Source organism: Mustelus asterias, chromosome 21 (assembly GCF_964213995.1).
Source record: "Mustelus asterias chromosome 21, sMusAst1.hap1.1, whole genome shotgun sequence".
In the NCBI taxonomy this organism is placed as follows: Eukaryota; Metazoa; Chordata; class Chondrichthyes; order Carcharhiniformes; family Triakidae; genus Mustelus; species Mustelus asterias.
Window position 1 is genome coordinate 77,908,465 of NC_135821.1, and position 25,621 is coordinate 77,934,085.

The 25,621-nt window shown below is 42.6% G+C and overlaps 1 protein-coding gene across 14 annotated transcripts in view; it reads right to left on the reverse strand.

Moving 5' to 3' along the window:
• The window catches only part of LOC144509438 (proto-oncogene tyrosine-protein kinase Yrk-like), a 315,669-nt gene that overhangs the window by 104,356 nt on the left and 185,692 nt on the right, over positions 1-25,621 (reverse strand). Inside the window, exon 1 of one of the 14 annotated variants that reach the window (XM_078238317.1) lies at positions 9,292-9,714. The exons of 11 other annotated variants lie outside the window; for them this stretch is intronic. In XM_078238317.1, coding sequence (XP_078094443.1) covers positions 9,292-9,334 — 43 coding nt within the window. In that variant the 5' untranslated portion in view covers positions 9,335-9,714. Of the gene's footprint in view, positions 1-9,291; positions 9,715-25,621 lie in introns of those variants that run through there. 2 more of the 14 variants (XM_078238318.1, XM_078238331.1) reach the window with 2 other exon arrangements.

Sequence of the window (25,621 nt, forward strand, 5' to 3'; positions counted from 1 at the left end):
ACTTCATGCGAAGCTTTTAAAAATACAAACACTTGTTAAAAATCTTATATCACACACTGCAGTTCATCCATTCATTGCACTCGCTGCATTCACACGGCCCCCACTGGGTGCATCTCTGGGGTGGGGACATGTATGATAGGGTGGGTGTTTGACAACTCCAGAGGCATCTACAATGGAAAGATTAGTCTCACAGAAACTCCAAGAGATACTCAGCACATCACCACTTCACCCGATTACATCCACTGGGAGAATATCGACGGCTGTGATTACGTTCCGCAGCTCAGATAACAGAGAGATTCAGAATGGAAACAAGGTGATGTACAAAAGTGGAACCAGAAGTATCCCATGAGAGGACGAGTATATAAACTCTGGGAAAGCCACAACATAGATTCACTAGGATGTTACCTGAACTGGAGTTAGTCAGGAAGAAAGGCTTGAGCAGGTAGGTTTTATTGAATGCACTGTAATATCCACAGCCAAAATCAGCAGAGGAATGACCCTTGCCATCCCATTGTTCCAGCACCATCTGCTCAGATAGACTGAGGCTGAGATGTCACTTCCTACAACAAGCTTTTTGATTCCAGTATGAAATATTGGAGAATTAGCACCTGGACAACACATCTCCAGAATAAGCTGCATCCTATAGAATCGCCATTTGGCCCAGCGAGTTTGCACTGGTTCTTTCAAAGGACAAACCAGTCAGTCTCACTCCCCCTGCTCTTTACACCAAACCCTCCACATTTTTACTTCTTTCAAATATTTATCCAATTCCCTTTTGAATCTGTATCTATCGCCCGATCATTCCAAATCCCAGCCACTCATAGCATTAAAAAGTTTATTTTCATGTCACCTGTTTTGCTTTTGCTATTCAGTAGGTCTGTGCCATCTTGTTATTGACCTTGTAACTATCAGAAACAATTTTGTTACTGAACGTCCCACGTATAACTGCATTTCTAAAGCATGTCGACCCTGGTAAGAGGGAAAAATATAAAGCTACAATATATCAACTGAGGGTAATAGGAGATCACCTACCTCGGTGACCCAGCAAGTTGAAGATTGAGACCGACAATCTCACAAAATGGTGAAGTGAAGCAGTAACAAGAACTTATATTTATATAGCACCTTTACTGTGGGATGGCTGATGAATGCTGGCCGAGTCAGGGACACACACATCCCATAAAATGAATGAAAATTTTAATTTAAGAATGGTGCTCACAGGAGGGTTATAAGACTAATTATGACACTTATGAGATATTTCAGGTGGCGCAGTGGCACAGTGGTTAGCACTGCTGCCTCATAGCGCCAGGGTCCCGGGTTCGATTCCCGGCTTGGGTGACTGTCTGTGTGGAGTTTGCACGTTCTCCCCGTGTCTGCGTGGATTTCCCCCGGGTGCTCCGGTTTGCTCCCACAGTCCAAAAATGTGCAGGTTAGGTGGATTGGCCATGCTAAATTAACCCGAGTGTCAGGGCGATTAGCAGGGTAGATACGTGGGATTATGGGAATAGGGCATGGGTGGGATTGTGGTCTGTGCAGACTCGTTGGGCCGGATGGCCTCCTTCTGCAATGTAGGGATTCTATGATAAGGCCAGATGACTAAAAGATTAGCCAAAGAAGTAGGTGTTAAAGAGTGTCTTAAGGAGTGTGAGTTTTCACAGATTACAGACTGCTGAACAATTGCACACTTCTGCAGTTCGGGGAAGTGAGATCATGGGGTTGCTAGCAAGGCAAACAAAAATAGTTTCCCTGTGTGCAAGATACATTTTTAATTGCTCAATTCAGTAACTTGCCATGGATGCATTCTGGACATGTCACCAAGCAATAAAAACAATCGCTTTCAATGCAGCTTCGATCCAGGAAGTGTAAACTGGCTGTCAGACCCCACGTGAATTAGAGATCAGTCGTTTACAGCAGGGTGAAAGGGCCTCAGGAAAATCACATAAAGAATAAAAGGGAAGGCTGGAAAATATTATCACACAGGAATTTATTAGAATGTGAAATTCTCTCGCACAAATGTTACATAAAATACCTTACAGGAAATCTGTTCCTTTCAAAAAAGGTTTTAAGGACTGGGACAAACAGGGCGGTGAGATTAAGTTTTGGTGGCTGATATAGAGAACAGCAACAGTCCGGGCATGATGGTTAGGCGGGGTTGTTTCATTGCTGTGACATTCTCTGATTCCACAGAACATAATTCCCTTTCCTGGTCCTTGCATCAGCTAAATGGGATATTAAATACATTTTGTACACAGTATAATTAGTTGCAGTCACTAAATTATTATGGCTCAGATCCATAAAAGCTTTTGCTAATTTAGCAAAATTAATGTTCCAGAAAATTTTTCATGAATCCACATTTTTAACCGCACTGCTGATTATTCTTTTGCAAGCAAGACTCGAGCCTTTTCACTGCCTTGCTTTAGTTGATTCACAGTGGTCACCAAATTGGTTTGGTATCCTTTCTGGACAACTAACGACTCAACTGATCAACAAGTGATCAGGTCACGCGTGAAGGAATGGTCTCCTGGTGGTACAGAACTTGAGTATTGCTGAAAAAAGGAGACAGGCTGTCAAAGTTTTTCATCTTACACTCATCAGGACAGAAACATGAATACCAAATTCCAAAGGGAGCAACAAACTATACTGTATGAAAAATGGGTGTGGGTGAGTTGGGAAGTCAACTCTGATTGGTCAAGGCATTGGATGGAGGATGCACCAGAGAACTACGATCCCTCAGGGTTCTGCATAATTCAGAAAAGGGATAATGCCTGGGCATATTCCTTTTGTCTGTAGGGGACAAATATCTGCATTGGAAACAACTTATACTTATATCACACCTTTAACTGACTGAATCATTCCAAGGTACTTGGCAGGAGCATTATTAACACTGAGCCATATAAGGAGTTATTAGGTCAAATGACCAAAAGCTTGGTCCACGAGATAGATTTTAAGGAGTGTCCTAAAGGAGGCAAATGAAGGAGAAAGGGGTGAGTTGTAGAAAGGATGTTTCAGAGCTTGGGACCTAAACAACTGAAGACTTGCTCACCAACAATGAAGTAATTATCATTGGGATGCACACGAAGCCAGAATTAGAAGAACGTAGCTAACAAATAGGAATCAAACTTCCTGATACTCGTTAGGAAGTGAGAGTGCGGAGAAATGTCAAGAGTTTCGTTGGATTTCACAGGTTTCTTGCCAGTTGTATTACAGGGAGTTAGCCATGGTTCAGTCTCCGAGTCAAAAGCTTTGTGGTTCAAGTACTATTTTAGATGCTAGAAGACAGAGTAATGTTCTGGCGCAGTACTGCAGCTCTGTCAGAGATCTCATCTTTTGTATGCAATGTCAAACCAAGGTCCTGTCGGCCCTCTCAGGTGGATATAGAAGACCTCACAATGCTATTGCAAGCAGCGTATAGAATCATACAATCCCCATTGAGTCTGCACCAACTCTCTGACTGAGTATCTTACCCAGGCCCTCTCCCCCACCCTATCCCTGTATTCCCACACATTTTACCATGGCCAATCCATCTAACCTGCACATCTTTGGACTGTGGGAGGAAATCGGAGCACCAGGCCAAAACCCACGCAGACATGGGGAGAACATGCAAACTTTACACAGTCACCCAAAGCTGGAATTGAACCTGGGTCTCTGGCGCTGTGGGGCAGCAGTGCTAACCACTATGCCACCATGCATGTTGGTCAACATTTATCCCTCAACTAACATCACTAAAACACTTCAAAACCACTCCACTGGTTATAAGGTGCTTTGGGATATCTCGAGGTTATGAAAGGTGCTATATAAATGGAATTTCTTTCCTCTTTGTATTGCTTTAGTTCAAATTTTGGGGTAATGATTTGTTGTTGTGATGGTACAGCAACGGTCCACTTCAAGAATGTGGCCCAGTACCCACCGTTTCATCATTCCAATGAGAGTGGGTATCTCGCTGATCTGAAGGCTGCGTAAACTGATTGGGTTTGGAAACAGGTTGTTTTAGAGTGATTGTAACACAGTTTCACCTGTTCTATTCATGGCACAAATCACCATTTTACACCACTGAAAATACATTGAAATGTATCACTCCCGATGTACATTTACATTGATGCATCCAAGTCCTTGACACAAGCTAGTGAAGAAATGACCTCATGCAGGCGCATCGCAGAAACTGACACATTTCCCCTCCACGATCCACAATGAATAGGAGAACAGACCATTTAAAAAGCAGTTAAGATTTTGAGGAATGAAATGATAATATGTGATTGTTCAGTCATAACCAGAGAACCAAAGAGAGGTTTTAACACAGAAAGAGACCATTCGGCCCATCATATCTGTGCCAGCCAAAAATGAGAAAGAAAAGTAACTCGCCACTGATTTGAACCCCACTCTCCACCACCTGGTCCTTGGCCTCACAGGTTCCAGCACTGACGGTGCAGATCCAGGTACCTTTGAAATGTGCATTTGATCCTCAACCACCAATCCGGGCAGTGAATTCCAGATGTTCACCACCCTCTGGGTGAAAAAGTTTTTCTCATGTTCCCTCTAATCCTTCCACCAATCACTTTAAATCTATGTCCCCCTGGCAATTGACCCCTCAGCTGTGGAAGCACGTCATTCCTGTCAACCCTGTCTTAGCCCCTCATAATTTTGTTCACCTCAATTAGGTCACCCCTCCACCTCCGCTGTTCTAAGGAAAACAATCCTAGTCTTTCCAATCTCGCCTCAGAGCCGCAGTTTGCTCCAGCATGAGGTCATTTCTCTTGGACTGTCTAGTGGTCACCCCCTCGTTTTCTGTTCCACGTTCCAAAGCTGCAGTGTGACCATTTCTCCGAATGATCTATCCACGTAGCTCTCAGCCTCGTGGATGCACCACAGTGACTCCAGCCGCCACTCGAGCCCTGAAATTCAGAGCTCAAGTTTCTGCAGCTGGTAACATTTCCTGCACAAGTGGTTGTGTCGAGCACCGGTAGTATCCATGGCTTCCCACATATTACAAGACATGCATTCTGCATGACTCAGCTGTCCTGCCATGGCTTTAATTTACTTTCCTCATGTTAACTTTATTCAATTTTGGTTTATCTACAGTACTCTATTTTACCTGGCTTTGATTTAACTACTTTTCTATTGCTTGTGTTAAATCTAGGAAGTTACTTTCTAAAAAAAAGAATGCATTGTTCTAATTTTTAACTGCTTAAAGACCCTCCCTAACAGCAATTTCTCACAAACCAATGAACCTATGGTGGGGGCGGGGTGTTATTTTCTGGCTTCCCTGCAGCGTGTTTCTCGCGGCAGAGCGGGGGGGGGGAGGGGTGCTACGTTGTTCTTTTGGTCTCGCCACTGTCAATGGGAATTCCCACTGACTGCACCAGGAAAATCGCAGCAGCACCAGAAGATCCCGTTGGCGTGTACAGCCGGAAACTTCCATCCTATGTTTCTTTTGGAATTTCTCAAACTCAGGTTGCAGATTTCCAACTCCTGGTCTCCTGGCACCTGAGATAGAAATGGAAAAAGGAAAGAGCACTTCCCCCCCCTCCCCCATCCTCTCTGAATTCCCTTACTCACCAAAGCCACGGTAATTCCACTCTGTACCAGCTGCATTCCGTGCCACTGCACTTAACCTCTCTTATTTATACTACTGAGATTGAGATCAGTTATTTTCTAAAGAGCTGCTCTCTGCAGTGACCACAGCTAGCGTAGGGTTCACTGCACACTGCCGCACATGACAGCTAGCTTAAAAGGAACCATTCAAATGGATACTGTTGAAGACTGACTTGTCCTTGTCGGTTTTCCCCCCTCTCTTATCCAGTCCTAACTGAGGGAGCTGACCGGGGACATCTGTTCTTGCAACACATATTTGCCACAAGAAGCACCAAGTCTTGTTGACAGATTGACCAGGGGTGAAATGCTTTGGATCCACCCCCACCCCCCGCCCCCCCACCCCTCCCACCTCCCCCCGACAACCCAGCGAAGAGCAGGATCCTACTGTTCTGGATCTTAAGGATCTGAGAGACTCACAAAGAGAAACTCACAGCACTGAACTTACTTTATTAGAGGAAAATAGAGACATGCTCCAGGATTTTAAAAATATTAAAAAGAATGAATCATGCTAATGTAAGAATGTAAAATCACTTGGATTGGCAATGCAGGAACTAAAAAAATCTATATAAAATTAACAAGTTTTGGTTTTCAATCCTGCCAAGATTCTCCTGAACATCTGCAGTAACTTCAGCCCAAGACCCATGGACTTTGGAGAAATTCTGTAAACTTATATAAACGCTCATTAAAATTAACCCCATTTCTCCCCCAAATTTTCAGGTAACAGCAACAAATATCCAATTAACGCCGTGTGACTTAACATGGTTGGAAAAAAGGTGGTTGAAAGAACACGCAGTTAGGAACAGGACTGAAGATTCGTGGAGAGATAAACAAACACAATGTGGAATGATGCAATTCTTGACTCGGTGAAAATTAATTCACAATACAGAAAGTTAGGTTTTGTGAGGCATTCGCCCACTAATAAGTTTTAAGTTTATTTATTAGTCACAATTAGGTTTACTTTAACACTGCAGTGAAGTTACTGTGAAAATCCCCTAGTCGCCACACTGCGGCACCTGTTCGGGTACACTGAGGGAGAATTTAGCACGGCCAATGCACCTAACCGGCACATCTTTCGGACTTTACATGGACCTTACATGCAACAGTTGCAGGTGAAAAATCAGCTGCGAGGTTCCCAGTTGTCTATTCAGTGTAAGCCTTGCAGTATGAAGTATGTCTACTTCTTGTGCTGCAGACATGGGTTGCTGTAGCATTGCTCAAAATGCAAAACTGAGGGTATAATGTATGATGCAAAGCTGGACAAATATTCTCAAGTGTCTCTTGCCCTACATTTGGATAGAGAGGGAAAAACATCCCAGAATCCTGCTCAAGTGGCTCAATGAGGAAAACATGGAAAGTGATGGGGTGGGAGGAAGCACTGGAGGGAAAATCTAGGATGTATTACCAGCTGATTAACAAACTCAACACCATGCAGAATTCAAATGAGAATATGAAATCCTCAGCAAGCTTGCTCAGCACTGAACAGTCTCTCTTATTATTACCAATTTTTAAAACCTTTGGAAATAATGTCGCTCTACATTTCAAACGGTGTGAGACTCCATCTGCCCCTGCAGGAACTATTTGAAGAAAAGTGAGTTCTCACACTGTGACGGCCAAATTTCATCTCTCAACCCACAGAACTAAAAAGAGATTATCTGACTTTTGAATGGACCTACCTCGTATTAAGTTGATCTTTCTCTACACCCTAGCTATGACTGAAACACTACATTCTGCACTCTCTCCTTTCCTTCTCTATGAATGGTATGTTTTGTCTGCATAGCACGCAAGAAACAATACTTTTCACTGTATGTTAATACATGTGACAATAACAAATCAAATCAAATCAAAATGATCATTTATCTCATGGCTTGTTTGTGGAACAGTGCATCACGGTGGCACAGTGGTTAGTGCTGCTGTCTCACAGTACCAGGGACCTCGGTTCAATTCCCGCCTCATGTCACTGTCTGTGTGGAGTTTGCACGTTCTCCCCATGTCTGCGTGGGTTTCCTCCGGGTGCTCCGGTTTCCTCCCACATGCCAAAGATGTGTGGGTTAGATTGATTGGCCGTGCTAAATTGCCCCTTAATGTCAGGGGATTAGCAGAGTAAATACGTGAGGTTACAGTCATACAGCCTGGGTGGGATTGTTGTCGATGCAGATTCAATGGGCCGAATGGCCTCCTTCTGCACTGTAGGGACTCTATGGATTCTAAATTCAAATTGATAACAGGACAGTGAGGTCAACAGGTCACCCGGAATCTCATTAATCATTGGGTGCAAAGGTCTGTATCATTAACTAATTAGATTTTAAAATAGGAAAAGAAACATAGCCAGGTGGAGAAGGAAAGGTGAATTCGCCTCAAATTACAGACAAAAAGAGAAATAAAGAGAGGGAAAGAAAGAGAACGAATTGAGAGAGAGAAGTGACTGGAAATATTTTAAAAACTTTATTCTAATTTAAATTTAAATAAGTCTCTAAGTAGAATTTACTACTTGTGGAAGAAAGGCTCCAGAGTTTCATTGTTTCCCTTTCTGCCTGTCTGAGATTGAGTGATATGTCAGGACCACACATCAGACAGGTTGTCCTCACAGGGAAATTACCAGCCCTAAGTGGTTGCAGCAAAATTAATTGTCTTAACCTCATAAAATCCACTAATTTCATAACACACGTGAATGGTTCACGGCAAGCCAGAAACTTCTTTCCGTTTGGTGAGAGTAACAGTGGAACTGGCAAGTCGACGAGTAATTTCGGTTGAATTAGAACTCATGTCACTGCTTTCACCCACTCATGAGAGCGGGAATTCATGAACTCACTTATTTACCCAGCAATTTCTGGGCCTTTGCAAAATGGCATATTTGCTCATAGGTTTCTGTGTGCGCTTGGGAATGGTTTTATTCTGTTCAGAACAACTGGGATCCGGGTGGTGAACATTAAAAAAGACATAAAAAATTGAGGGGAATGAAGTGAACTGTGGAAAAAAAACCAACAAGCAACGAAAAGTCAGGAAAAGTTTACTGGAATAAGAAAAAAAATGAATAGATAATCTTAGATTTGGGGAAACATAAAGGAACATATATATAAAGGAAATATGGAAACAGTTTAATTAATTCTCTTGATCTCTTCTCATTTCCCCATGGAAATTGAATGTTTATAGGAAAAATAATGAAAATATAGACAATCTTATGAGGATAATGCAGCAGTAATGATAAGACGGTGTATAAATGGTGAGTGACTCTTAAGCACCGCAGCCTCTCACTGTTAGTAAAACATTCAGATGTAGCCCTTCACTCTAAGTACAGGAAAAACACGCATTCTGTACAACATTGAAATCAACAGGATATGCTTTAAAACATGTGTCGAAAACTGCCTGAGACTTCAGTGCAGATCGTAACTGCCCCCATTTCATTCTCAAATAGGACAGAAAAACAGGGAAGGCTTGGTAACTTTAGAAAAGTGATTTCAGGTAGTTTTGAAATGTCTTTTGTTGAAATCATCAGGTAAAAATATTACTGTCTAATTGAATTTTATTGCAAGACCAATAATCAGTAAAATGATCAGTAATTCACATTAATATTATTACCCGGATAACTTTCTGTTGTTCGGCAGTTTTTAATTTTAACAAGCCAGATGCCTCTGTTAATACAACCAGTTCATTGTAGATTCTGCTCCGAATGACAGCAACGAGAAAGTTAAAAGTTCATTTACTTACCTAACAAACAGCTAACAGTTATTCTGTATGTACCCCAGCACATTTCTGCCTGTCCCAGACAGGTTGCTAACTGGTTATTGGAACCCGAGGTCTATGTGGGCCATTAGAAAAGTTCTATCCATTTTATATTCACCAAAACCAAAATGCTCCTTTCAATTTTCAATCCATGCAGTGATCTGAGAATTCCAGCGCTTTGGAAGATGTGAGGAAGGGAAATGATGTATCACTGATTATGAGATCATGATCTATACTGTAAAAGTCCTTCCACACGATTCTGAGAAGTGTAAGCGACGTTAAGTTGTAACCAGGAAACAGCTGCACTTGCTGGTTTGTTGAATCCTGCTGTTCAGCACATTCAAAGCAGGAAGAGAAGGCTGGCTTTACACTGGGTATGCTTGTTGAGTTGATCTGGCTCCCAGTCCCAATTGGACACACAGGAAGATCTCAGCCACAGCACAATCTGCTTGGGGTCAGGGACACAAGGATGCCTGCAACAACCCCATTGTCTATCATGAAAGCAATTTCCTTATTTTAACAAATGATATAACCATTTGTGTTCATGTAAACTGGTGCACCCAATTTAATAACTGACCTCATATTGTTCATATATTTGTGTATCAGGGATAAGAACTGAACAAATACTAACTGGGTAATCACTCCTAATAAAGAAATGTAAAGGCTTCTTTCTCACTTTGGAAGGAAAACAAGAATGGAGGAGAAAGCCAGTCTTACATAAAGAATCATGTCCCATCTGTTCTGCCCTATTGTGACTTAAAAGTTTAAAGTTTATTTATTAGTGTCACATTAACGCTTACATTACATTGGCTCACATTATCCATCATTATGAAGTACTTCGAAAGGTTAGTCATGGCACGAATCAATTCCAGCCTACAATGTACCTGGATCCACTACAGTTTGCCTATCGCTGCAACAGGTCCATAGCAGACGCCATTTTCCTGGCCCTGCACTCAACCCTGCAGCACTAGGTAAAAAGGACACCTATGTCAGACTCCTATTTATTGACTACAGCTCAGCCTTCAACACTATTATTCCCATGAAACTCATCTCCAAACTCCGTGGCCTGGGCCTCGGCACCTCCCTCTGCGACTGGATCCTGAACTTCCTAACTCACAGACCACAATCAGTAAGGATAGGCAACAACATCTCCGCCATGATCATCCTCAACACCAGTGCCCCACAAGGCTGTGTTCTCAGCCCCCTACTATACTCCTTATCCACCTATCACTGTGCGGCCAAATTCCTCTCCAATTCGATTTTCAAGTTTGCTGATGACACCACCGTAGTGGGTCGGATCCCAAGCAATGACAAGACAGAGTACAGGAATAAGATAGAGAATCTGGTGAACTGGTGCGGCAACAATAATCTCTCCCTCAATGTCAGCAAAATGAAGGAGATTGTCATCGACTTCAGGAAGCGTAAAGGAGAACATGCCCCTGTCTACATCAATGGGGATGAAGTAGAAAGGGTCGAGAGCTTCAAGTTTTTAGGTGTCCAGATCACCAACAACCTGTCCTGGTCCCCCCATGCCGACACTATAGTTAAGAAAGCCCACCAACGCCTCTACTTTCTCAGAAGACTAAGGAAATTTGGCATGTCAGCTACGACTCTGACCAACTTTTACAGATGCACCATAGAAAGCATTCTTTCTGGTTGTATCACAGCTTGGTATGGGCCCCTGCCCTGCCCAAGACAACAAGGAACTACAAAAGTTCGTGAATATAGCCCAATCCATCACGCAAACCAGCCTCCCATCCATTGACTCTGTCTACACTTCCCGCTGCCTCGGCAAAGCAGTCAGCATAGTTAAGGACACCACGCACCCCGGACATTCTCACTTCCACCTTCTTCCGTCGGGAAAAAGATACAAAAGTCTGAGGTCATGTACCAACCGACTCAAGAACAGCTTCTTCCCTGCTGCTGTCAGACCTTTGAATGGACTTACCTTGCATTAAGTTGATCTTTCTCTAGGTAAGACTGTAACACTACATTCTGCACTCTTTTGTTTCCTTCTCTATGTACGGTATGCTTTGTCTATACAGCGCGCAAGAAACAATACTTTTCACTGTATGTTAATACATGTGACAATAATAAATAAATCAAATCAACACTGCAATGAAGTTACTGTGAAAATCCTCTAGTTGCCACACTCCGGTGCCTGTTCGGGTACACTGAGGGAGAATTTAGCATGGCCAATGCACCCAACCAGCTCATCTTTCGGACAGTGGGAGGAAACCGGAGCACTCGGAGGAAACCCATGCGGACACAGGGAGAACATGCAGACTCCGCACAGACAGTGACTCAAGCCAGGAATTGAACCCAGGTCCCTGGCACTGTGAGGTAGCAGTGCTAACCGCTGTGCTGCCATGCCGCATAATTATGCTAATTTATAACAATTGCATAATTATATTAATTCTACTCCTTCTCTTGGCTCTGTGATAACTCCTGTATTAGTCCAATTAATAGTAATAAGTCAATGTCAATTAATTCAAATAGAAAACAGTTCTAGGTTCTGAACAAAATAGCCTCTGAATGTTTTTCTCCAAATAAATATATCAGGTTTTATTTGAACTTTGTATCTTCAAAGTTGAACATAGATTCCGGATTGGACGGAAATGTCAGACGCGCATACTGAATTGGGAAAGATTGGATACATGCTTACCATGAGGCTGCTAGATATGGTTTTTACCTTTTATTAAGTCCCAAAGGCCTGTAAGAACTCAGAGTGAGTACCTATACCACAGGGGCTGCAGCAGTTCAAGAAAGGCAGCTCACCACCTCCTTCTCAAGGACAGTTTTGGCGGCACGGTGGCACTGCTGCCTCACAGCTCCAGGGACCCAGGTTCCATTCCAGCCTTGGATGATTCTCTGTGTGGAGTTTGCACATCCTCTCCGTGTCTGCATGGGTTGCCTCCGGGTGCTCCGATTTCCTCCCACACTCCATAGATGTACAGGTTAGGTGGATTGGCCATGCTAAATTGCCCCTTTGTGTCCCAAGATGTGTAAGTTAGATGGATTAGTCATGGTAAATGTGTGGATAGGGTGGGGGAAAGGGCCTGGGTAAGATACTGTCAGAGTCCGTGCAGATTCAATGGGCTGAATAGCTTCCTTTTGACTGTACGAATTCTAAGAAATTCTACGAAAAACAGGTTAATTGCCTTTGGGTGACGTTGCCTCAGCTAGGAATAACAGACGTCTCCCATCATGGTGAATCCAGGTGTACTTCAGGGTAATTAAAATAGCACCTAAGGAGATGTCTATCTTGCAGTAAATATCTACAACATATATTCAAATAACATTTTATCTAGGGTATGCATTGACCTCCAATGTAAATCTGGGAATTACAATGCTAAAATGTGAACACACTTGTGTAAAATCACTCGGTTGCACAGTATAATATTTACCCACAAGTTCCTCAACATGCTTTCTGAACAAAAAAACATTCACAATGATTTTTTCACCGGGTCGCAGCAAGCTTTTGCTCATAAAGCGGATTCGGAACACCAGGTACAAGTTAATTTACTGATCACATATGAAATTTTCCTTACGATTCAAACATAAATCCAGCTCGTTACAATGTGAAACGAATGTCAAATAAAGATATTGTGCTCAGCCCAGCACTGACCTGAAGTCAGTCGATTGCCTTTAAACCCAGGAGCTGCAGGTTAAGCTGAGGTTTCACTAGTGCAAGCGCACCTCACCACAACCTGGAGTAGTTTAGGACTTGGCTTTGCTTCATGTGAAAATAACACCTGATGTTTTAAACCGGATTCTAAAATCTACAGCTTTCGGTGCAATGCATCCTACTCACATAATTGACAGTGCGTTAGCGGTTTCTTCACTTGCTGATTATGTATCTTTCGCTGCCATGATGGGCTGCAACTTGTTGTCAATGCTGTGATATTTTGCATTTGAAAATAACATTGTTAAAAAAAAAATGTTGATCAATGTTTGAATGGGCTGCTTTGAGCCTTCTCGAGGACAGGTGAGGATCATAAATCTTCCAATGCAGGTTCCATTTCTCTTTGCGTTACGCCTCACCCGGTTGTCATGCAGTTTGTTGACATTCTCTGTAATCTATTCCTTGTGTTCAGTTGAGGGTAAATTACTAACTGCATTTGCAAAAACAATGGTACTTCCATCAGGATGAAATTATTGTTGGTCACTGGCCATTTGGCAAATGCACTGGATGTTTGATTTAATACAAGCTGACAATTCCACAGTCTCGCCACAGTGCACAGGCCCCCTGAGCTCTTCCCTGATGTCCTCTTGTTTTATTTATTTCCCCCCCCCCCCCCCCCCCCCCCGTTGGTGATCCCACCTGTCCTTTTTGCAACGTTATTCGGAGAACTTTCCCCTCGGGCTCCTTCGATCCCGAATACTCATTTCATCGTCTGCTCCCACTTTCACAAAAAGCAATGAAGAAGACAGCCACAGCCAGTGGAGACAGTGTAACACCACAGACTTCAGCTTAATACCATAGTTACTGGATGGGAGAAGGGAGGTGACATTTCACTGACATGACCTCGCTTTTTTTAGGACTAATCTTTTTATCATATTTAACATTTTGAAATGAACAGTAACAATGAGAAAGTGACACTGGAGATATCTCATTAATCTCACTCTTAATATTTAGAACTTGTTTTCTTTCTTCTGTCAGCTGCAAGTTCATCTATAACACATTCCAAGCCCTAAGCAGAAAGATAAGCATACGAGCTGTTCTCAGAACTGCAGTGTCTCTCTATTAACAGAGTAAAGCAGGTCCAACACAGCAGCTCACAATGACTCACCCTCTGACTGCTGTATGTAGGGTGGGTGGGTGGAAGAAGGGGACATAGTTTTATAAATCGTGATGTTAAGAGCAACCAATGACCTTGACCTTGTATTTAATTGATTTTGAGCATGAGTTTTGTTCTTGACTAAATATATTGAAGCTATTTCTAGAGATGAGAGACAAGGTACAAATGTGTGAGGTCACGTACCAACCCACGCAAGAACAGCTTCTTCCCTGCTGCTGTCAGACTTTTGAATGGACGTACCTCGCATTAAGTTGATCTTTCTCTGCACCCGAGCTATGACTGTCACACCACATTCTGCACTCTCTCCTTTCCGTCTCCCCTATTTATTCTATGAACGGTATGTTTTGTCTGTATAGTGCGCAAGAAACAATACTTTTCACTGTATCCCAATATATGTGGCAATAATAAATCAAATCAGATTGAAGTCAGCTGTGTGGAGAAGCTGGGCTTGTTCTCCTTGGAGAGGAGAAGCTTGAGAGGAGATTTGAAAGGGGCTCAAAATCATGAGGGATCTGGACAGAGCTGGGGGAAAGAAACTGCTCCCATTGACAGAAAGGTTGAGGATCAGAGGACAGTGAATTAAAGTGATTGGCTATAAGAGCCAATGGAGACATCAGGTAAAATGTCATCACACAGCGAGTAGTTAAGATCTGGAATGTACTGTCTGAGAGTGTGGAGGAGACAGGTTCACACAGTGAGTGGTTAGGATCTGGAATGCACTGTCTGAGAGTGTGATGGAGACAGATTCACACAGCGAGTGGTTAGGATCTGGAAAGTACTGTTTGAGAGTGTGGTGGAGACAGATTCCCACAGCGAGTGGTCAAGACCTGGAATGTACTGTCTGAGAGTGTGGTGGATACAGATTCACACAGCGAGTGGTTAAGATCTGGAATGCACTGTCTGAGAGTGTGGTGGAGACAGATTCACACAGTGAGTGGTTAGGATCTGGAATGTACTGTCTGAGAGTGTGGAGGAGACAGATTCACACAGCGAGTGGTTAGGATCTGGAATGTACTGTCTGAGAGTGTGGTGGAGACAGATTCACACAGTGAGTGGTTAGGATCTGGAATGTACTGTCTGAGAGTGTGGTGGATACGGATTCACACAGTGAGTGGTTGGGATCTGGAATGTACTGTCTGAGAGTGTGGAGGAGACAGATTCATACAGCCAGTGGGTAGGATCTGGAATGTACTGTCTGAGAGTGTGGTGGAGACAGATTCACACAGCGAGTGGTTAGGATCTGGAATGTACTGTCTGAGAGTATGGTGGAGACAGATTCACACAGCGAGTGGTTAGGATCTGGAATGTACTGTCTGAGAGTGCGGTGGAGGCAGTCAATTGTGCTTTTCCAAAATTTGGATAAACACCTGAGAGAATAAATATTCCCTGGGTAGAAGGAAAAGTTGGAGAAGCGAGACGAAATAAATTGTTCTTTCAGAGAGGCAGCATACTCTGGAATTGCAGAATGCCCTCCTTTTACACTGAAACCATTCTATCATTCTTTGGTATTCTAATCCATAATTAAAAGGCTCTTTAGATTTGCCAACAACCCATGAAGTTTCAGCTCAATGCAAAGTGTTAACATGTTAAAAGTTGAGAGTTGCGATCAGTTCGTTCCTGCTTCCCACTTTCTCTTAGCAAAAACTGGATTTTAAAGTGTCGCAATGTTGCTGCAAACTTTGGAATTAATTTGGGAGTGATTCCATCATCCCTTGGCTCTTGCACTGTGGTCTTTCTCACCACTCCACATAGTAGCAGCAGAGTATCAAAGAATCTTTACAGTGCAGAAGGAGGCCATTCGGCCCATCGAGTTTGCACCAACAACAATCCCACCTTGGCCCTATCCCCACATATTTATCCCGCTAATCTCTTTAACCTACGCATTCCGGGACAGTAAGGGCAATTTAGCATGGTCAATGCACCTAACTCGCACATCTCTGGATTGTGGGAGGAAACCGGAGCACCTGGAGGAAACACACGTAGACACAGGGAGAACGTGCAAATTCCACACAGTCACCCAAGCCGGGAATCGGACCCAGGTCCCTTGAGCTGTGAGGCAGTAGTGCTAACCACTGTGCCACCGTGCCACCCCTAGATGCATTAAATGTCCAAGAGCTGCCTGGGTCAGTGTTTGGAAGAGGTGGCTCCACTGATGCAGCTGCTGCAACTGTGACAAAGAAGCAGCAAATTTGTTTTAATGCTTACGCAAAGACAAATCTTATGCAGCCCGTTACACAGATTTTTCACTTCCCAAGATCAGAAAGAGCTGCCCGTTGAGTTTTAATCTTTGGAAATTACACTGACGGTTGGGGACCAGTCAGTGGAATTCTGTTTCACGTCAGGATAAGTACAAAGTTTCACTTTCCTTTAGTCAACAGCAACTGAGGCCAAGAACAGCTACAGTCATTTGCTCACATCACAGAGGCCCTGTCATTGTACTGCCCAGTTCAGTATCAAGGGTCAATACCATTCAAATGCACTGTATCACCTCAGCAGTTTAAATCTACGTGCTGCATCTCTGTCTGAGAATAATAATGAGCAGCAGTATTTCTTATGGTAGAGCATTGGTATTGAGAGCAAACATTTGAAGCAAACACCTTTATGTACATGTTTGATTTGAGAACTCTCCTTTGCACCATTTAAGCAACAGTTACCAATTTTCCAGCTCCCATTTACACACGTATCTTTGGATTCCTTGTACTATTGTTCCCACTAACTGTACCCCTTGATTACAACACACTTTCTCCCCTCTACTTCTGCTAATGTTTCAATCATTTTGTGGTCATGCGTCTCATTTCGAATAACTGCCCCCTGCCCCTTTTGCGTTGCCATTGTATTTATTAATTGCCTGTGGAGTAATTCACTGTTGCTGGAGTCTGTACATACCCAGGACTCAAATTCAAGAGTAATCCATTCTCAGATGAACACAACATTTAGAAATAAAAGCAGAAGTAGGCATTGTGGCATTTAAACCCGCTCCACCATTCAATAATATCATTGGTGATCTTCTATCCCATTGTTTATTGTATTGTGGTTAACTTTAAGCAGGTGGAGGGCATTGACTGGGTTGTTATTTGAGGAGATACTGATACTGCGTGCCTTCTTAGTGTAATGCATCAGGCTCAACCTGATTCCATGTCTCAAGGAGGCCAGGGTGTCTTGTCTATTTTTTTCCCATTTAAGAGGCTGTTAATTAATTAATTTGTTTAGTTTATCGTTCTACCCAAAATAAGATAAAGAGGTGCTTACTGACACTGGGGTGGGGGTTGAGTTCGGAGGTATGTGTTTCACTCTGTGAATAGATCTAAACTAAATAAAGATTGGCTCTGGTTTCATTCTTCACCACCTGCCTATCAGAGAGTTTAACACCAACACCAACTAATTCTAAATTTCAGCACGTCTTATTGGAGAGTTTGGTTCAGTCGAAGCTCCAAGAAATTTTAAAGATTCATTGGGGATTTGTGCTGACCAAGGACCACTTCATCATCACAGAATCCCTACAGTGCAGAAAGAAGCCATTCGGCCCATCGAGCCTGCACTGGCACTCCAGCAAAGCATCTTACCCAGGCCCTATCCATGTATCCCCATGTACTTACGCCACTAATTCCCCTCTGTGGGAGGAAACCGGAGCACTCAGAGGAAAGCCACGTAGACACGTGCACCGGAATTCTACCGCCCGACCTGTCACAGAATTGGAGCGGGCGAGGGGTGGACAATGGAAATGCCGCTCGGGTGAGATCGGAAAATCCCACTCGAGGCGAACACACAAACTCCACATAGACAGCCACCCAAGGCCAGAACTGAACCCAGGTCCAGCAAAGAACGACAAAGAGCAGTACAGCACAGGAACAGGTCCTTCGGCCCTCCAAGCCTGCACCGATCATGATGCTTGCCTAAACTAAAACCGTATGCACTTACGAAGTCCGTATCCTTCCATCCCCATCCTATTCATGTATTTGTCTAGTTGCCCCTTAAATGCTGCTATCGTACCTGCTCCCACCACCTCCCCGGACAGCACGTCCCAGACATTCACCACCCTCTGTGTAAAAAACTTGCCTCGCACATCTCCTCTAAACTTTTCCCCACGCACCTTAAACCAATGTCACCGAGTACTTGACTTTTCTACCCTAGGAAAGAGCATCTGACTATCCACTCTGTCCATGCCGCTCATAAACCTCTATCAGGTCACCCCTCAAGCTCCATCGTTCCAGTTATCGAACCTCTCCTCATAGCTAATACCCTCCAGACCAGGCAACGTCCTGGTAAACCTCTTCTGTCCCCTCTCCAAAGCATCCACATCCTTCTGATAGTGTGGCAACCAGAATTGTACACAATTTCTAAATGATGCTTAACTCAGGTTCTGTACAGCTGCAGCATGACCTGCCAATTTTTAAATTCAATGCCCCGAATGCTGAAGGCAAGCATTCTGTGTGCCTTCTTCACTACCTTGTCCATCTGCGTTGCCATTTTCAGTGATCGGTGGACATGTACGCCCAGATCCCTCTGCCTGTCAATACTCTTAAGGGTTCTGCCATTTACTGTATAATTCCTACATGCACTGGACCTTCCAAAATGCATTATCTCACATTTGTTCAGATCATACTCCATCTGCCATTTCTCCGCCCAAGTCTCCAACCGGTCTATATCTTGCTACATCCTCTGACAATCCTCTTCATTATCCGCAACTCCACCAATTTTTGTGTCATCTGCGAACTTACTAATCAGACCAGCTATATTTTCCTCCAAATCATATATATATACTGGTGCTGTGAGGCAGCAGTGCTAACCACCATGCCACCCCAGTCCTGTCCATTGTTTTTATTATCTTTCTAAGTTCCAGAGGTTTGATGCATTTTCCTTCCTAAACTTATTTTAATTTTTTAACTCTTGATATACTTCAGATGAGATAATCTGTCCAAGTGTGGTTGCTCTGAAGGTTGCTAATAGCAGTACTTACACAGGGATCTGCTTTCATAAGATTCAGGTGACTAGTTAGTAGTGTTTAATTCTTTAATTTGACTTTCAAGCAGCCAAAACAGAAACGGTTGGCATCAACTTTAAGCAAAACCTGATTAAATTTGCAGCATCTCAAAAACCAGCGGTGAACGCCAAGAGAAATGGGTTATTTTCTAAAAACAAAAATATAATTGATTAGGTTAATGAATATTAAAATGATGAAAATAGGAATCAAAGAGGACATATAGGGAGGAAAAGAAGAGTAAAATTAAATTAAAGTATTCATGTTTTTGTATTTTCTAAGTGTTTGTTTTTGCTATGTACGGTTAATGTTATCATGTTAATTTTTTTCTCAGATTTCATATCTTTAATTCTGTGACATTAGTTTTTAGTCTTCATCACAGTGTAGACATAGATAGGGAGTGCGACATGGTGGCACAGTGGTTAGCACTGCTGCCTCACAGCACCAGGGATCCGGGTTCAATTCCAGCCTTGGTCAACTGTCTGTGTGGAGTTTGCACATTCTCCTCGTGTCCACATGGGTTCCCTCTGGGTGCTCCAGTTTCCTCCTACAGTCCAAAGATGTGCAGGTTAGGTGGATTGGCCATGTTAAAATTGTCCCTTAGTGTCGGGAGGATTAGCAGGGTAAATACGCGGGGTTACGGGGATAGAGCCTGGGTGGGATTATGGTTGGTGCAGGCTCGATGGGCCAAATGGCCTCCTTCTCCACTATAGGGATTCTTTGAACACGATTCAAACTATCATAGCTCAGCTAACCAGAAAGATCCTAAAGTCCAACTTTTTCTTAAAGCATAAGATAATTAAGATTTGAATGAAATCTAACTGCCCCAAACTCATAGCGAAGTCAATTATTTCTTAAACTATTCCAGGCTTTAAACTTCCTAAAATAGCTAAAATATCCAAGTTTCTGCAGCTCTCCAAACCCAGACCCTCGACACGGTCTCATAGTCCTTCTCTATATTGCCTTCAGCACTGGAATGTTTCCGGCTTTGGAGACGGTGATTGGTGCAGTGTTCCTGTTTATCTGACCTGAGCACAAGGAAGTTTAATCACTATCTCTCTATTGTGATGACATTATGCTGTGGATATATTTTCTACTTTTGAAGAGTGTTTGAAGTTCAGTGATTTTGCTCTCAAAACAGTCAATATGTTTGGAGGGAATTCAGCAGATGCTGGAAAGCAGGATAATTACTCATTTTAACCCCGTAGTGATTACTTAGAATATAGCAAATTGCTTTGTGTTTATAACTAGAGGGGACCCTGGGATTTATTTTTGATGAAAGTAATGGAAGGTGAGTTAGGTATCCAAGGTCATATAGTCATGTGATACCAGAAGTGAGAAGAGCTGGGTTTGTAGCAGAAAAACAGTTTTCTTTATGTGTTCAGTAGCTAGAGAGGGCTGTTTAAAGATAAAAGCCTACAAGCTGCTCTCTCTCTCTCTCTCTGTCTGAAAAGTCTCTCTGGGACCTTCATGACTGTTACCACAATGTAAAGCAAGCTTGCCAACTGTATTTAAAGTAGAGTTAAAGTCTATGGGATGACTGTTGCTTACTTGGAACTGAAATAGTGATAAGTTAGAAATTAAGAATAATTTATTTTCATGTTTAAAGATTATTCAATGTTATGAGTTAAACTATTTCATTTTGTTAGAGTTATTCATAAACTGTATTATGAATAAGGCTGGTTTTGATAAAAAGATCCTTAATTGGTCAGTGGAATTAATCCTGGAGGCAAGTATCCTTTCCTCACATTTGTGCTAAAATAGAAAGATTGTTGGGGTCTAGTCTGGTTGCATAATGTACCTTGGGGTTCAGGTCCAGGACTCTAACACTATTCTGTTCTGCCAGTGTAGCTCAACATCATATTGGCTTTGTAAGTTGCTCCCCTGCATTATTTGGGCCTGTTTATTTTAGGGTCCACTGAAACTCCATCTATTTTTTATTCCTGTGTGTAGGACATTACACTTGTCTAAGCTAAATTTCATCTGTTTTCATTACACCAACTGCAACTCCACCGCTCTACCCAGCCACCCAATCCATTTATTGATCACACAGAGTAAAAAATTTCCTGATGAGTTTTAATTTGTCTTTTATGTACTTGAACCTGGCCTTACTGTGATGGTTTAATTTGAAATAGATTGCTGGATTTATCTTATCTCTAAGTTCTCTATCTTGCACACCCCGGAAGATCTCTCAGCAATTGGCTCCTTGCATGACTACAAAACCTTGATTTCTCTAATCTGTTCCATAATTCAGTCCTTTCGACATTGGGAATTAGTGTCGGTTCTACTTTGAACTGCCTCTAAATATCTCTCTTGAATCTTGGTGATCAGAACTAAACAAACACATTGTACATTCTCCCTCTGACTTTTTGGATCAGCATATACCATTTGCTTTATCAACACTACTCTGAGTATGTCGAGACTTCAACTGAATCTGTCTAGTGGAAACAGATTGGGAAATTCTTCATCCTCATGGTTATATCAGGTCTCCTGCAGCCATCACTTTCAAAGGGGCGACTACAGGACAGCTGACTTTTACCCTTCCTTCTAGGCCCTTTAAATATGCAAATCTTTAATTGCCATTTAAGGACAGGACTGGGCAGAGCTGCACCAATCTTAGCTGCAGTCCAGTCAAGGAGGAGCCTCAAATTAAGTGTCTATTAATTTCTATGGGGGTAACAGGCAGCCAGGACTACACAAAGTGACCTGGTCCCCTGATGTACTCAGTGTCCAGCCCTCCTGTAAATCCACTATCCTCCTCCTCAAGCTAACTTTTCCCCAGACTGCACCAGCCTTTGAAGGCCTGATTCTGAATCCTCAACACAATGGAGCCACTCTGCCAATCACTACCCGCTTGTCAACATCTAGCCAGCCATTTCAATTAGTGCTGGCGAGGCGACTGGAATTTCCAGGAGCTGGCTGCAGTAAAAGGTTTCCAATTATTTTTACACCAACTAAAGAGAAAGGTCATTCATCTTGATTGTTGTGGGGGAAATAAACACTGTGGCTACCTACAGAATAGTGAGCGACATTGTGGACAGGAACATACATGAAACCTCAGCCCCACCAAAATAGCTGCAGTTTCATGATCAGGTTCATGGTTTCTGGAAATGCTTTCAGACGGTTTTATTCCACCATGAATAGTGAAAAGCAGCTAATATGATTGTCTCTTAGCAGCATGAAGGGAAACTACACAATTTTAGGAATAAACATAGCGGGAAAATGTAATCAAAGGGGAAACCATCTGTGTCTAACCTGCCACTTCAAAGAAAACTTTTACATATCCACAGACAATGATCATTCTGGGAGTGATATAATCTCACAATAGATTCAAAACACCGTGAGTTTTTAGGTACTTAGTGACCTGCCAAAATATTTCACACATTATTCAAAAATCATTCTGATTCCTGTACCTAATTCAAAGTCCACAAACTAATGAAAGCAAAGTGAAGGTCACTGTACTCCAATTAAAATGATTTGATACCAAGTGAAAGAATGAATCGTGTGCACAATTCAGTGTTCTACTGTTACCAGTAAAACAATTTACTACTGCGCTAGTGGTAAACCTTGAGTGATTTCTCGCTTCAGTCACAGACGCTGTACGTGAGTGTAGGTTTATATATAGGCAACCTGCGTTTTCAGTACAAAAACGAGGCTTTGAACATCTAAAAGAAAATAGCCTACAGGGCAGAATGTGAGCAAGATACAAATGCAGTAACATATGTCAAACTCCAAAGGCTGGCAAAGCTCCTTACTGGTAATTATTCAGATAGCAATGATCTACATTAAAGAGGCAACTTCCTCTTTCCAACCATTATTTGAAATCAGATTCAGGGAACCACCAATCATCCTGTATTTTTAGACCACTTCAGTAAAATGGCATGAGCATGCGACCTTCATTGCAAGCTGCAACACAGGGAGAAATTCTAACCTCTACCTCCTGCAGTGTCCCGATGTTTCTTTATTCAGTTGGCATACTCACACAGCAACACAACCCTCCAACCTTTGCGATATATTTGATTTTATGATTATTTTAAAGAGATGCAGCCATTTCTTGCATTCTGCACATGAGAGGAGTTCTGAAGGAGTGGAGTGGATGCAATTAGTACCAAAAGTAGAGGATTAGAGGAGGTAGGGGAGGATGTGAAGCTATAGAAGAATAAAGAGGAAGCTTGGAGAAAATCTATGAACAGATTTGTAAAAGGAGACAATTCAATCCAATGGGGGACAGGGAATTAATGTTGATTGTAAGGATAAGGAAAATGGCTGAGTCCTGATTAGCATATCACAGGAAGAGAGTCATAGAACATAGAACAGTACAGCACAGAACAGGCCCTTCGGCCCACGATGTTGTGCCGAGCTTTATCTGAAACCAAGATCAAGCTATCCCACTCCCTATCATCCTGGTGTGCTCCATGTGCCTATCCAATAACCGCTTAAATGTTCCTAAAGTGTCTGACTCCACTATCACTGCAGGCAGTCCATTCCACACCCCAACCACTCTCTGCGTAAAGAACCTATCTCTGATATCCTTCCTGTATCTCCCACCACGAACCCTATAGTTATGCCCCCTTGTAATAGCTCCATCCTCCCGAGGAAATAGTCTTTGAACGTTCATTCTATCTATCCCCTTCATCATTTTATAAACCTCTATTAAGTCTCCCCTCAGCCTCCTCCGCTCCAGATGAGCAGTTGCTGGCGTTGGACTGGGTTAGGCACAGAAAATAGTCTCGCAACACCGGGTTAAAGTCCAACAGGTTTATTTGATAGCGTGAGCTTTCGGAGCGTTGCCCCGTCATCAGGTGCATAGTGGGGTTTTATATGGTTGAGGGTTGATGGAGCATGATCACAAAACTGTCATGGACAGCATAGCAAGAAGTCTCACAACACCAGGTTAAAGTCCAACAGGTTTATTTTGTAGCACAAGCCACGAGCTTTTGGAGTGCTGCCTCTTCATCGGGTAAGTGGGAGTTCTGTTCACAAACAAGGCATTTAAAGACACAAACTCAATTTACATAACACTGGTTGGAATGCGATCGCAGCAGCATTTACTGACAGGTTCTCACAGAAATAGCAGCAAATTATGTGACAAACCTGATGCTTCTGCAGAGATGAGCAACCATACAGGGAGGGACAAAACAGGTGGGCAAAGAGCAGCAGACAAGACAAAGACAAAATGTATTTAACAAGATTTGCAGTTTTAATTCAGTGGGAAAAATAGGGCTGAATTTTATCCCATCGATAATTTTAACTCTCACAAATTCTGAATTTGCATTCAGACTTTTTGTGAAATTATTTCCAAGAAGAATTCCCTCCCATACAAATATCTTAAAATAAAGATGCTTTGGGAAGATTTTTCCTCATTCTCCTCCCAGATAGGTTTTATTTTTCCTTCGATGGTGAGCTATATAATGACATCAATCACTGCAGCTTACTTGTACAATTATTAAAACATTTCAACTGTCACCAAATGGCCCACAGGAGCACATTCACCTCTGAGTCAGGATGTTCTGGGTTCCTGAGCATAAATTACGAGGCTGAAACTCTGGTACACTACTGAAGGAGTGCTAATTGTCGGAGGCATTGGGCTGCATTTAATACAGCTCATTGTAAGACCATAGGAAATTGGAACAGGAGTAGGCCATTCAACACTTCGAGCCCGTTCCGCTACTTACTACAATCATGACTGATCTAACACTCACTAAGTCCACTTTCCTGCCCTATCTTTGTAACCCTTAATTCCCCTAATGATTTTATTTATTCATTTCACAGGATATGAGTGTCGCTGGCTGGGCCAGCATTTAATGTCCACCCCTAACTGCCCTCCATTTCAGAGGGCCTTTGAGAGTCAACCACATTGCTGTGGATCACGAGTCACTTGTAGAGCAGACCAGGGAAGGATGGCAGATTTCCCTCCCTCAAGGGCATAAGTGAACTGGTAGGTTTTTATGACAATGGTCATCATTAGACTTTTAATTCCAGATTTTTACTGATTTCAAATTTCACAATCTGCCGTGGCGGGATTCGAACCTGAGTCCCCAGAACTTGTCCTGGGTCTCGGGATTACTGCGCCACTGCAACCTAAAAACATGTTGATCTCAGCCCTGAAAATGTTCACTCTCGGCGTCCACAGCTTCCTGGGGTAAAGAATCCAAAGATTCTTTGAAAGAAGAAATTCTCCCTCAAATCCAAATCTCTGCATTTAAATAATAATCCACTTTCTCACTTTTTTCTTCCAAAATAAACAATCTCACATTTTCCCACATTGAATTCCATTTGCCAATTTTCTGCCCACTCATTTATCCTGTCAATATTTCCCTGTGAACTATTTATATCCTCCTTACAACCTGCTTTCCCTTTGTATCATCCACAAATTTGGCCACAGTACACACCATTCCTTCCTCCAAATCATTAATATATATATAGTGTGAAGAGCTGTGGTTCCAGCACTGATCCTTGTGGCACTCGCCTGGTTACTGCCGTCCAACCTGAAAAAGAGCTCCTTATTGCTATTTGCTGCTTTTGGTGAGTTAGC